Source organism: Hemitrygon akajei, chromosome 1 (genome assembly GCF_048418815.1).
Source record: "Hemitrygon akajei chromosome 1, sHemAka1.3, whole genome shotgun sequence".
Lineage (NCBI taxonomy): Eukaryota > Metazoa > Chordata > Chondrichthyes > Myliobatiformes > Dasyatidae > Hemitrygon > Hemitrygon akajei.
Window position 1 is genome coordinate 189177301 of NC_133124.1, and position 13403 is coordinate 189190703.

Here is a 13403-nt window from a genome sequence, read left to right on the forward strand (position 1 = left end):
CAATCTGATGGTTTTTTTTGGGGTAATTTTAGCTTTCATTTGAAAAAAGTAGTAGCGGTTTTTCCCCCAATTCTCTGCACCACACCCCAGTGCAGTCGTTGGTGGTAATTCACCTTTACGTTGGACTGCCTACTGCCATTAAAGGTTAAAAGAAAAATAAAAGACCAGACGGAGTTTGTGGAAAGAGGCACTTGTGTTAAATCCATGAGCCTCCTGATTTGGTTTCAGGTTTCCAACATCTTCCGGAAAATTACAGCCGCCCTATGCCGGCTGCAGCGCCCCCGGGCGGCCAGCAGGCGGCATTACGCAAGGGTGACGTATCGGCGGCGCCCGGCTCTCGCGAGGGTCTGAGCGTGCGGAAGATGGCAGCCGTCTGAGACAACGTGTGTGAGCGTCTCCGGGCCCGGTGACGAGACACGATGCAGCACGACGATGTGAGTGGCCGGCGGCCGGGGGGAAAGGAGCTCGGCAAGCCGGAGTCAGGATAGCCTGTGTTCGGGGAGGGGCGGGGGTTGGGTGATAGTGAACGGGTGCAGGCGGAGGGGGAGCCCTGGTCTCGGACGCCCAGCCCCGGCCATCGTTGGCATTGTGATAAAACCAGTAGATCTAGGAGGATCTCAGCAGGTTCCGTGTAGTGGGGAAGAGACAGGCTGTGTTTCATGTCGTAATTAGATCGAGTAGAGCCACAGCCTCACAACGCCAGAGATCCAGGTGCTGTCCGTGTGGAGTTGGCACGTTTTCCCTTTGACCGCGAGGGTTACAGCACAGGAGCAAGCCCTTCGGCCACATTGCCACTTTGATCTGCACAAAGTCTATATCCCTCCATCTCTGCTGTTCAATATTGTGTCTGTTTCCACCAGCTGCCCGTTCAGACCTTTAGTATTCAACGATCAACTATTTACCCCATCTGTGCCTTTAATACAATACCAAATTGTCCCAGCCAAACAGATTTTAAGTCTAATCATTTTATTATTTTTATAGAGATGCGGAATAGGCCCCTTCGAGTCGCACTGCCCAGCAACCCCCGACCAACCGGATCTCAACTCTACCTAATCACGGAACAATTTACAATGACGTTAGCCTACCCGTTACATCTTTGGACTCGGAGAAAACCCACGCATTCCACAGGGTGCCGGTATTGAACTCCGAACTCCGACGCACCCCCCCCCCCCCCCCGTAGTAGCATCGCGTTAGCCGCTATACTACAGTGACGTCCTTACAAATCCTCTCCAGTTCAGCCCACTCTTCTACATCTCCCTACACCCCGAGCCTCTGCAGTCTCTCCACAAACGCTGCCTGACCTGTTGAGTAATTACTATGTTTCTCTCCCCACATGTGCTGCCTGACCTTTTGAGTATATACTGTACTGGTGTTTTTTTAAAATTCAGAGTTCCAGCTGTAGTTTTTTTTTGCTTTTCTTTTTTTGTCATTAAGAGAGAGTATATGTACACTGAACGCAGGACAAGATCGTGAGTACTGTGATGAAATGCATGGCCATTCGCTTTGACTGTTGTCCATAAGTCCATGCATACTTTACGTGAACAATGCTTGTGTTTGCACACATTCAGAGAGCTAATTCCATTATCATTCACCTGTTAATGCAGGGGCTCCTAACCTGCAGTTCACAGATCCCTTGGTTAATGGTAGTGGCCCATGGCATAAAAAAGGTTGGAAATCCTTGTGTTCAGGGAAGCCCGTTTACCTGACACTCAGCGCCTGAAAAGCGAGGATCCCATTGTATGCTGCTGCCCTCCAATAGTGGAGGTTCACAGAGAAACACTGGGTCTCTTTGCAAACTTTGCGCTCCTCTCGCAGGAGGTGAATCTCCACTTGCACAGCTTTTGGCCATTGAGTATATATGACTCGGACTGGTCAGCACTGATCCTTGCTTCTGGGACTTGAAGAGCCTCCAGCAGATAGCTCAAAGTACTGGAGAGGTACCACCAACAATGTATGTGCAAAATCCATTAGAAGGATAACGGAACCATTGCCGAGTGCCCTCTGTTAAACCATTGTCCCCAGGACTGGTGGGATGCATTGGTCCCGTGCTCAATGAGGGATTTCAGAAACAGTTATTCTTTTCCAAACCCTGCCACAGGAAGAGATTAGTCAGTCGACAGAAACATTTACGAGAATTTTCTCGAGGTCTTTGAAAATACTAACAAGGATGGAAAAGGAGCATTTAGTATGGCTCTGAGTAACTCTGGGTACAGGAAATCCAGTGCTAAACTTAGAAGAAGCAGAGCACCACCTCAGAAACTGCTCATCCACCTGTCTTAGCAAGCACCTTTTGCCCCCTCTGTGTTACAAGTCCCACATTGGTCAGCACAGAACGGGAGTGGAAACGAATTATGCTTTATCCTGTCTGAGAAGACGACAGTCCTGTACCTCTTGTGTTGTGGCTGTACATGGTGTCAAACCATCTGAGGCCACGAATCATCCTGCACAAATTCTGACAGTGCTGGATACTCTACTTCACCGATCACTGCCCAACGTGTTTTAACCCTCTATGACGGCATGCCAAGGCCGTGGTGCATCAGCACAAACATTTGAATCCAACTGAAATGTTAATATGTATTGTTTAACCAATAGGATTTCAAACACAGTCTTAAAGCAATAATGCCCCCCAGATCATCTCAATCCTACATTCAAGAAGGCACGAATAGTCAGGATTTCACTTGATATAACGGCAATGATTTATCCACTGAGTTTCTGTTTTAATGAACGCACACAGAGTGCTGGAGGAATTGGACAGGCCAGGCTTCTCGTCGTGGCTATCCCTCGAGGTCGAAGATGATGGTCTTTGTTCCGCTGATCTATTTATGGGCTCTCAAGTGGCTTATGAGTGCAATCTTGGAAATCTAGGAAAAGCCTGAAATGTCGACTGTACTCTTTTCCTAGATACTGCCTGGCCTGCTGAGTTCCTCCAGCATTTGTGTGTGTTGCTGGGATTTCCAGCGTCTGCAGGTTTTCTCTTGTTTGTGTTTTAAGTGATGGTTGCAGTTTTGGTATTTTGCCTTCTGTTTTTATTCTGTTTGTGAGAGCTGAAGATGGAGTGAAATGGGTTATAAACAAGTCTCTCTTTTCCAGGTGATCTGGGATCTTATTGGAAACAGACAGTTTTGTTCCTACAAAGTCAGGTAAGTTGGGAAATCCAGAAAAAAATGAATGATTGTGGCATAAAAATGACGGTAGTGTCAATTCCCAGCTGCTGAGCAGGAATTGGTCCCCGTTCTTTGATAGATGGAATTAATATTGATTTAGCAGCAGGATCTGCATCTTTATTGTGCCCACGGTCCACGCATTTTGGTCCTGGGAATAGACAAAATAGAGGACAGGTGCTATAAGGAGAGTTTGGACCAACGTGTTGTTTTCTCTGGAGCAGCAGAGGCTGGGGGGAGACCTGATGGAAGTTTATAAGATTATGAGAGGTAAAAGAGAGCCAGCTAAGATCTTTTTCCCAGGGTTGAAATGTCTTAATACTAGGGAGCATGTATTTAAGGCACCGGGTGTAAGTTCAAAGGAGATGCAAGGGCCACGTTTCTTTTACACAAGGGGTGGTGGCCACCTGGGGAATTTGCTGCTCGGAGTTGTAATGGAGGCAGATATGAAAGTGCAGAGAATTGAGTGGCTTGGACATTGTGTGGACAGAAGGGATTAGTTTAGTTGGGCATTTAATTTGACACAGTGTTGTGAGCCAAAGGTCCTTCTGTTGTACTGCACAGTTCTGTGTAGCTTACCTCTACTAACCTTTGTTCATTATACTTTATAGATACTTTAGATTCCATTTATATACTTTATATAGATAGATACTTTAGTGATCCCAAAGGAAATTACAGAGTCACAGTAGCATTACGGGTGCACAGATATACAAATATTAGAAGAGTAATAAGAAAGAATAAAAATTAAGTTACCTCAAACAGTCTAACAGGAGGGGAGTCATCACGTCCCCGGCTATAGGTTGACTCATTATAGAGCCTAATGGCCGAGGGTAAGAATGACCTCAGATAGCGCTCTTTGGAGTAAAGCAGTCCAAGTATATTACTAAAAGTGCTCCTCTGTTCAGCCAAAGTGGCAGGCAGAGGGTGAGAAACGTTGTCTAGAATTGCCAGGATTTTCCGGAGGATCCTTTGTTCTATCACAGCCTCCAGCGTGTCCAGTTATAACAGAGCCAGCCTTTCTAATCGGTTTATTGAGCCTGTTGACACATAGTTTCAAGCCCTGCATCTACTCTTACTCTCTTAATTCATGTAACTGTATTGATCAGATCAGTTACTGTGGGAATGTACTCAGTAAAACAAAGCCAAGTGGAATTAGACCTGGTAAGGGACAATTTCAGCTGAATGTGTCCAAAGTGATTGTAGGAGGAAGTAGTCAGATTTAGTCCTAAATCCTTGCTTTTTCGTCTCTAATGCTGTGCATTCCTTGTCCTCAATTACCTGTTCAGATCACATTTCACCACACTTTTAGGTTCTAGATCCAGATAACTGAGTGAAAAGATTTCTTCTTGTCTTTCCAAGTCGTATCCCATTGAATCTGTAATCCCTATTATTGGTCAGTTTCCCAGCAGTAATACCTATATTAGAACTCCATATCTTAAAATCTCTGTGAAGTATCAATAATAGGAGCAGGAATAGTACAGTCAGCACCATTAAGTAAGATCATGGCCAGTCAAATCTTGGTCTCAACACCACTTTCCTGCCAGTCCTGATGAAGGGTCTCGGCCTGACGCGTTAGCTGTTTACTCTTTTCCATAGATGCTGCCCGGCCTTCTAAGTTCCTTCAGTGTTTAGTGTGTGTTACTTTGATTTCCAGCACCTGCAGATTTTCTCTTGTTTGTGATTTGACCATTTCCCTGTTCTCCTTTGTTTAAATGCCTGTGACTCTTTGCTGTGAATGTATCCACAGCTTTCAAAAAGAATGAATTCCAAAAATTCATGATTGACGAGCCTTAATCTGCAGGTATTAATCCTAATCCTTGATAACCCCATTGGTGAAATTGCCTTCTCAGCATCCACCCAGTCAGTCCTTCTCACGGTCTTCTTCCCAAAAGGTTACCCTTCTTTCTTCTGCAGTCCATTATGTGCAGACGCAGCCTGCTCACTGTGCACCATCTCCAATGTTATTCCGTCAACGTGGAGATGATAGTTTTCCACAGTACTTCAGTTGCAACCTCACTGGTGCTTTGTAAAGTTGCATGAAAGACTCTCCATCTTCATACTCCTTGCAATAAAGGAGTGCTCCGTTAACTTATCATTTGCTGTAATAAGTTAATGGAATGTTTTTGTGTTCCATGCTCCCAGACTTTCAAACTTTTTTTTATCACAACGCTATTTAAATAAAAATTGCTTTCATTCTAACTTTCTGTATTAACCTTGTATTATATTCCATCCAACAATGTCTTAACCTGTTTACGTCTCCCTGTGTCGTCACAACTTGCCAACCCACCCACCTTTGTGTCATTGGCAAATTTGACTGCAGCAGAACTATATTGGTAAATATAGTAAATAGTTCAGGCCTTAGAACTGATCCCTGTGGCATTCCATGTAACTGGTCACTGAGCTGAAAAGATCCTGGTTAACTCTTAAAATTTCCATGCTCTGGGAGTAGTCCAAACTTTTTCAACATCTCATGTTTCCAGTGTCTTTCCCAATTTCCTGAACTGTGGTGAGCAGAGTTGTGAATAGTTACTGTAGCTCTGTCTTAACAAGTGAATCAGTGTTTTGCCACATGTTCATGTTTTCATGTTCTGTGTCACGTAAAATAACATTTATGTGAATCTATTCTATCATCTTTGAATTTGCCTGTATATAAAATGAGATGTCTCCTTTTAAATACGTTGTCAAAATTATATTAATTATTAACTCTGACTCCTCATCTCTTTTTCTCCAGTCCTGCTGAAGGGTCTCGGCCCAAAACATCGACTGTCCTCTTTTCCATAGATGCTTCTTGGCCTGCTGAGTTCCCCCAGCATTTTGTGTGTGTTGCTTGGATTTCTAGCATCTGCAGATGTTCTCTTGTTTGTTATTAATTAATGTACTCCCTTTCCATAGTCCAGAGTGCCTCACTTCCCAGTTATCTACATTGAACTCAATTGCCACGTTTTGCCTCATTCATAAAAGCAAAGGTGAAGCACTTTGTAGTTCTTTCTAACTTTACTTATTTTGTTTGCAGAGCCAAAACTCAGAGTTTCTGTCGCAATGAGTACAATATCACGGGTCTGTGTAATCGTTCATCCTGCCCACTGGCCAATAGTCAGTATGCAACTATCAAGGAAGAGAAAGGTAAGACAACTGACCTGTTGAGCAAACCTCTCTTTTCTGTAGTGCAAATCCTCAGCCTCATTTCAGTCACTGTACTTCAGATGTGAACACTTGCATTAATATGATTGATAAAGGATAAAGAGCTCGAAACTATTAATGAACAACAGCATGAGCTAGTAATGTAATTATCAGTAAATCTAGTCAAATCGTAACTAACTTGAACAGTTTTGTATAACACACAATGTAAAGAAGCTGCTGTGTCCTATGCCAAGGGAAACTAGGTGCAGTTGGTATTTCTGTGTGAGTTTGCCTATCGTTTTGTCCATTTCTGAATTCAGATTGTGAATTTTTCCTCCTGCTGGGGTTGTGGTCCATCTCCTTTCATCGGGATTAATGTGAGGTGTGAATGTGTTTGCTCTTCGGTCGCAGGTTAAACCTGATGTTTTCCGTCCTTCAGGTCAATGTTTCCTGTACATGAAGACAATAGAGCGAGCAGCCTTTCCAGCTCGGATGTGGGAGCGGGTGAGAATCTTGTTCTCCTTTGAATATTAAGTGCTGGTTCCTTCTATCCCATTAGGTTACCTGTGTGTGAAATGCATTGTGGTGTAAAATTAATCCTGGCTTGTTTCATCTGGTCAGAACACTTGTTGCTCACTATCCTGACCCTGACAAATCCTTAACACCTGATGCTTGTGTTATAAAGAGGGTAGAAGTGGGGGGGGGGGGGGGGAAGTGTTAGTTAATACCTCCAGTGGATAAGGTACATACACATGGAGAATATTACATGTATGATGTGAAAACCAGCAACTTAACTGTAAGTAACATGATGCAGTTACTGCTGGAGGCTAGAAAATTGGTATAATTAGAATTGGTTTATTCTTGTCACGTGTATCAAAGTACGATGAAAAGCCTTTCTTGCAGACTGTTCATAGAAATTAAATCATTACACAATGCATAGAGATAGTACAGAGTGAAAACAGTAACAAGGCAGAGCAAAGTATAACAGAAAGGACAGAGGGGCGGAGGTTATTATCCAGGATCGCTCGTATCCCGTCAATCCTGACTGGTTATCCAGTCCCTGTTGCTGAAAAGCATGACCATAGCATGCTACCTTCACCATACTTTACAGTAGTGATGATGTTACCTGACTGATGCGCAGGTTTAGATTTACGTCACACATGCCGCTTAGTTTCAAGCCCAAAGAGTTCCTCTTTAGTTTCATGCCTGGAGTCCATGAGGCCACACTATGAAGTGTCATCGATGTATCTGAAGATGCATCTGGGGTGTAAGGGTGATGAACTCGGAGCCCTCTCCAGAAAGTCCTCCATGTGGAAATTAGCAATAGCTGACGACAAGGACCGTGCCACGGCCACTTGGTCTGTTTGTTCATAGTAGTTTCCCTTACAGAGGAAGAGTGTGTTCCAAAAGGTCAGTGGTATCCTTATCAAACCTTGACCACAGGAGGGCCAAGTTGCCTTAATGGGAACTTTCATGAACAGTACACCACATGGCAACTGACTATCATATCCTCTGGGGTCAGCTGGACGTTGGTTATCGTTTGTACAAAGTCGGTCCAGTTCATGTTAAATGCTTAGTGAGTTAGTAAGTCGGATAATCCATTGCACTGATTTCAGGGGGAGACATCCTCGTGTATCTTAGGGGACCCGTAAGGTCTTGCTGGTACTGGCGCCTGAGGTAGAAGTGTCTTGCATATGTCTGCCAGCCGTCTGGATTTCGATACCTGTACCTGGCTGGAAGCTCGAGAAGAGTTTATTCTCAGAAATGTTGAAACCCAGGAACTTAAAACTGCTCGCCCTTTCCACTTCTGATCCCTCGATGAGGACTGGTGTGTGTTCCCTTGACTTCCCCCTCCTGAAGTCCACCATCAATGCCACGGTCTTACTGACACTGAGTGCAGGGTTGTTGTTGCGACACCAACAGACGATCTGCCTGACCCCTGTACACCACCTTGTCACCAACAGTAGTTGTGTCATCGGCAAATTTATAGATGGCATCTGACCTGTGCCTAGCCACACAATCATGGACGTGTAGAGATTGGAGCAGTGGGCTAGGCACACATCCTTGAGGTGCGCCAGTGTTGATTGTCAGCAAAGAGGAGATGCTGTTTCTGATCTACACAGACTCTGTTCTCCCGGTGAGGAAGCCAAGAATCCAGTTACAGAGGGAGAAACAGAAGCCCAGGTTTTGGAGGCTGTTGATTAGAACTGAGGGTATGATTCTGTTGGAAGCTGAGCTGTAGTCAATAAACAGCAGCCCTTTGTCTAACGGACAAGATTAGTCAGTTCCTTGCTTGATATTTTGTAGGTAAAGCTGAGTAAAAATTATGAGAAAGCTCTGGAGCAGATCGATGAGCACCTCCTCTATTGGCCCCGCTTCATCAGGCACAAGTGCAAGCAGCGTTTCACCAAGATCACCCAATACTTGATCCGCATCCGTAAGCTGACTCTCAAGAGGCAGTAAGTAACTTTTAATCGAGTCTGGTGTCTGGTTCATCAGAATTCGAGCTGTGGTTCTGGGTGTGGGGCAAAGGATCATCAGTGGAGTCCATTGAAGATCAGAGATGGGAACTGGGATCTACAATGTCAGGCTGTTTGAGCGTGCTGCCACATTTTGTCAGCTTGTAAAGAACTTGATGCTGTAACTATTTAGCCCACGTTGGATTCTGCCTACTAGAGCTAATTTTAATCTGAGTACAACCAAACTGTTTGTGCAGCTGATGTTTAGAGGTTAAGAACCCTCCAGTGATGTAAACCCAGAATATTTTCAAAATTACTGCAGAAGACACACAGTGTCGTTTGACTACACTGTGGTGAGTAGCTGGTGTTCCATGGTGCAGTTCACTAAAGGATGGGGTAGGATCTGTTCATAGGAAGCTTCTCTTCACCTAACTGTAAACTTTTGTTTCTTAAGGAGGAAGTTGGTACCTTTAAGCAAGAAAGTTGAACGCCGAGAGAAGCGAAGAGAGGTAATAATACTTGTGTACTGTCACGTGAGCTGGATGAACATAGTGATGTGTCTTTGTCTGTTAATTCCTGACAGTTCGGTCTTCAAACTCCATCTAATATAAAACTAATGTTGCTGGTATGGTACAGCGAAGGCTGACCATGGATGTTGCCTCCCAGCTGTCAAGCTGATACCCAAGCCAGGGCAGCAAGATATGGAGAGCAAGCTGTTGCCCGTGTAGCAGGCTCCCCCTCTCCACGCAGCTGATGTATCCAAAGGAACGGCAGAGGCCGATATAGTTTGGCATCGTTGGCGTTGCAGGAGTTGCCAGTCAGTGTGGAACTCAACGTAGGACTGCATCAGGGACTTTTCCCTGGGGTCTACTCCCAAAGCCGTCCCTGTGAATGGGTATAGCGGCAAGACAGCGGAGGTTTGAGATCTGAGTTTTCCTTCTCAATGAGCTGCTGACTACGGCTGATGAGCCCAAAACGGCTGGCTTTAGGGCACCAGTAACCCACCTTTGCCCCTTCTCCTGTCAGTTCCACTGGGTTTAGTATCTAAGCCACCTGTGAAGGTCAGGAGCAGGACTTAGTTGCCAGAAGCAATTTGAGACTCCCATTGGGCGTATTTAAAAGGTAGTGGGAACTTGTCCCCACTATCATCCCCAACGGTAACAACCTTAAGGAGCCAAAGTATGTTTGTTATATTGTGGGCACAGCATGATGTAGAATTTTACATCAAATCAACCACATGTCATCACATTAATTGCATGCCCTTTCCCCTTGATTATTCTTCATAGCCTTGATTTTATAAAAAAATGTTATAGTATCCAGTTCTTTACCAAACTTTTTTTCTGACTGTTCCACTAACTTACGGCACCCAAATCATAACACAGATTATCTTCTGCACTCAACCCTATAAACTCTGGTCTTAAACCTGTGTCCTGATCACTCCTGTACCTGCCACTGCAAATGAGCTCTCCTAATTTACTCTTGTGAAAATCATTCATTGCATTTCCACTTCGATTTCTATCCTCTAAGGAGAACAATCTCCAGATTCTCTGTCCTGCAATGTCCAGTTTCCTTCTGTGGCTTGGCCAGTGCCTCGACATCCATCCCTGGTTTGAATTGAGTCAAGGTGCTCGGCTCTCCCAGTTATCAGTGCACATTGTTGATTGCGGTGGCTGGTTTCTTTGCTAGAGATTGAAGTGTAATAAGTCTGATTGGTGTCTTGCAGGAAAAGGCTCTGATTGCAGCTCAACTAGACAATGCCATTGAGAAGGAACTACTGGAGCGACTGAAGCAGGGGACGGTGAGTGGCTGCTTTTAAGGTCTTAGTTTTTAAATTCCAACAAGATAATTGTCCTTTTACCTAGAGCAGGAACATGATAGGATACTCATACCTTGCGATGGAATATTAGGGAAATGTATTGATTGATCTGCTGGTTTCTTTCTCATTCCCTCTGTGTGCCACAATTTGTATGAGGGAGAAGAAAATCTGGGGATCCACATGTGAAGTTTTTTCTCCCCATTTGATAAGTTGCTAACGCTTTTTTCTCTCATTAGTATGAAGACATCTACAATTTTCCTGTTCATGCTTTTGATAAAGCATTGGAGAAACAAGATGCAGAGAGTGAGTCTGATTCTTCGGAGGAAGATGAAGTAAGTGTGGAGATTAGTTGACTAGAGTACAACCTCCTCCGCTCTAGTGTCTGATCCTGTTGACTTGGATAGAAGTTGGAGGTTGCTCTGGTGATATCTGTTATAGTACAGGGTTAATGCCAGGATTCTTGGTATTGTGGAGAAACAGAGGGATCTTGGGGTCCAAGTCCACAGATCCCTCAAAGTTACTGTGCAAGTTGGTAGGGTGGTTAAGAAGGTGTATGGGGTGTTGGATTTCGTAAGTCAGAGGATTGAGCTCAAAAGCTGTGAGGTAATATTGCAGCTCTGTAAAACTCTTGTTAGACCTCATTATTGAAAGGATATGGAAACCAAACAGAGGAGATTTACCAGGATGCTTCCTGGATTAGAGTACAGGTCTTAGGAGGAAAGGTTGAGTGAGCTAGGGCTTTTCTCTTTGGAACTAAGAAGGATGAGAGGTGACTTGATAGAGGCGTGTAAGATTATGAGAGGCATAGGTAGAGTGGACAGCTAATGTTTCTTTTTCCCAGTGCTTTAATTCTTTAACTCTTTCTTCTCTGCTAAAGTGTATTGTGTGGGTGAGCAAGTACCCTACCCTTGGATGCACCAGCAGCATCTTTAAGTATAGGTCCATTATCAACTTTGATTCAAGAGAAACCAGTGCAAGTCTTCAGTGAACAACTCCAACAGGGAACATTGGGGCAATGGGTATTAATGTAGAGAGCGGTTAAGGGATGCGGCACACACCTGGAGGGGGGTTGGTAGGCCAAGTCTTCAGGGAGTCTGAACATAAACTCTACTTTGCACAGAAGAATTCATATCAGCATTTTGTAAGGGTGGCTGCACCATTTTGCCCTTAAAGTTAGTTGATGTGAATTAGATACATGTGGGATGTAGATTTACCTGCATTTTGCAAGGAATTTGCAGCTGTTATTTCCTGTGGCTGGAGGAGACTTTTGGATAGCTACATGGAGCTTAGAAAAATAGAGGGCAATGGGTAAGCCTAGTAATTTCTAAGGTTGGGACATGTTCAGCACAACTTTGTGGGCCAAATGTCCTGTATTGTGCTGTAGGTTTTCTTTGTTTCTCTGTTTCCTGTGATGTATCCAGAGCTTTTAAAAAATCACTCTTCCAGATCAGGAATTGGAGGGTTTTGTGGAACTACTGACAATATTCGGCCTTCTCTCCTGTACAGGATGTTGGCCAGGTGGAATACGTGGAGGATGACCAACTGGACGAGAGTGACCTGAGTGACTTTGAGGTAATGATCTAGTGGTGATCTTGGGTGGAATTGAATTTTGGCGTGTGGGTATGGGTGGAGTGCCCGTTCTTTCTGAATTAATTCCCCAGTATCCCAAATGAGATGCAGTTGTCTAGTTTAATTTACCACTAAGTGCCAACATAACAATTTCCACCCCTCAATGTTCTATTGGTCAGATTTATTTTGACGTAAAATATATTGACAGGCTGCACTCTGCACATTCCAGAGCAGTTCATAATTAGCTAAGTTGTTTTCCCTTCAACGTTAACTAAATATTTAACTTTGCCTGCATCCTACAAATGATTGCCACCTGATGGGACCATTGACAAGTGGATGAATGGGCAGGATGACCCACTGTCATATGCTTCAGTAGCCTTGTATTTTGTTGATGTGTTAGGAGTAATTGCACGAAGGAGCCGGAGAGATCAGCTTATGAAAGTGTATCCCAACATGAGGCAGCACCTTTGAAATAAAAGTAAAACTGTTAAAAGTCTGGACCACTTCATATCAGACACTGGCTGGGGCTGGGTTGTGTATGAGTGCAGAACATAGTAGTGCTGATGTAACTGAAGCTGGTCTTTCATGCATTACAGGCCATGGACAAACTAGAGGACAGCGAAGATGAGGAGGGATCGGAGCAATCCAGCGATGAGCAGGAAATGGAGGTAGAAACCTCCAAATCGAAGGGCAAGACTCCGGTGAAAGGGCCTATCCGAAAAAAGCGGCCATTTGTAGAAATTGAATACGAGCAGGAGACAGAACCAGCGGTCAAAGCCATGAGTACGTGACCACCTCATCAGAAGCACTGGTCTTGCTTCTAGTGAAATGCGGACACTAAGTACAATGTACAGATATTTTAGGCAAAGTATACGGAATGGCCTCCTCATTACTGCAGCATTATTGCTGCTTCAACAGGCCTTGGCTAAGGAAAGCTGGAACTGTTTTGTCTCCTTGCAATGTGACTCGGATTGGTTTTTGTTTTGTCATTTGTATAAAATTATGAATAAAAATGCGAGTGAACTACGTAACTGCAGAAAGATTTTCCACTAATTGTAATACAGTTTCCAGACTGCAATTATCAGTAATTGACAGTATTTATCACACACTTATCTTGGTATACTCAGCTGGTGTCAGCGGCTACGATGACAGGTAAGGTTGGCTGGTATGTAACTGCACAGTTAAATGGATGTTTAGAGAATTCCTTCAGTCCTTGTTGACCTTTAGAAAAAAGATTCCCTTCTGTGTGTTTATCTTAGGAACTTTTCTTACTTAGTT

The 13403-nt window shown here is 44.1% G+C and overlaps 1 protein-coding gene across 1 annotated transcript; it reads left to right on the forward strand.

Annotated features, from left to right (window-relative positions):
• The first annotated feature begins 289 nt into the window (after positions 1-289).
• On the forward strand, positions 290-13156 carry mak16 (MAK16 homolog (S. cerevisiae)). Its single transcript, XM_073057185.1, has 10 exons — positions 290-434; positions 3091-3140; positions 6175-6284; positions 6721-6785; positions 8589-8740; positions 9195-9249; positions 10464-10538; positions 10793-10888; positions 12063-12128; positions 12722-13156. Exons 1-10 carry the CDS (start codon positions 420-422, stop codon positions 12914-12916), a joined length of 879 nt encoding a protein of 292 aa, XP_072913286.1. The 5' UTR covers positions 290-419; the 3' UTR covers positions 12917-13156.
• The last annotated feature ends 247 nt before the right edge of the window (positions 13157-13403 follow it).

Excerpts from the sequence above, each read along its gene's own strand:
- mak16 (XM_073057185.1), top strand. Across the intron at positions 3,141-6,174 it reads TTTTGTTCCTACAAAGTCAG|AGCCAAAACTCAGAGTTTCT; the intron begins GTAAGTTGGGAA and ends TTTTGTTTGCAG. Across the intron at positions 6,285-6,720 it reads AACTATCAAGGAAGAGAAAG|GTCAATGTTTCCTGTACATG; the intron begins GTAAGACAACTG and ends TCCGTCCTTCAG.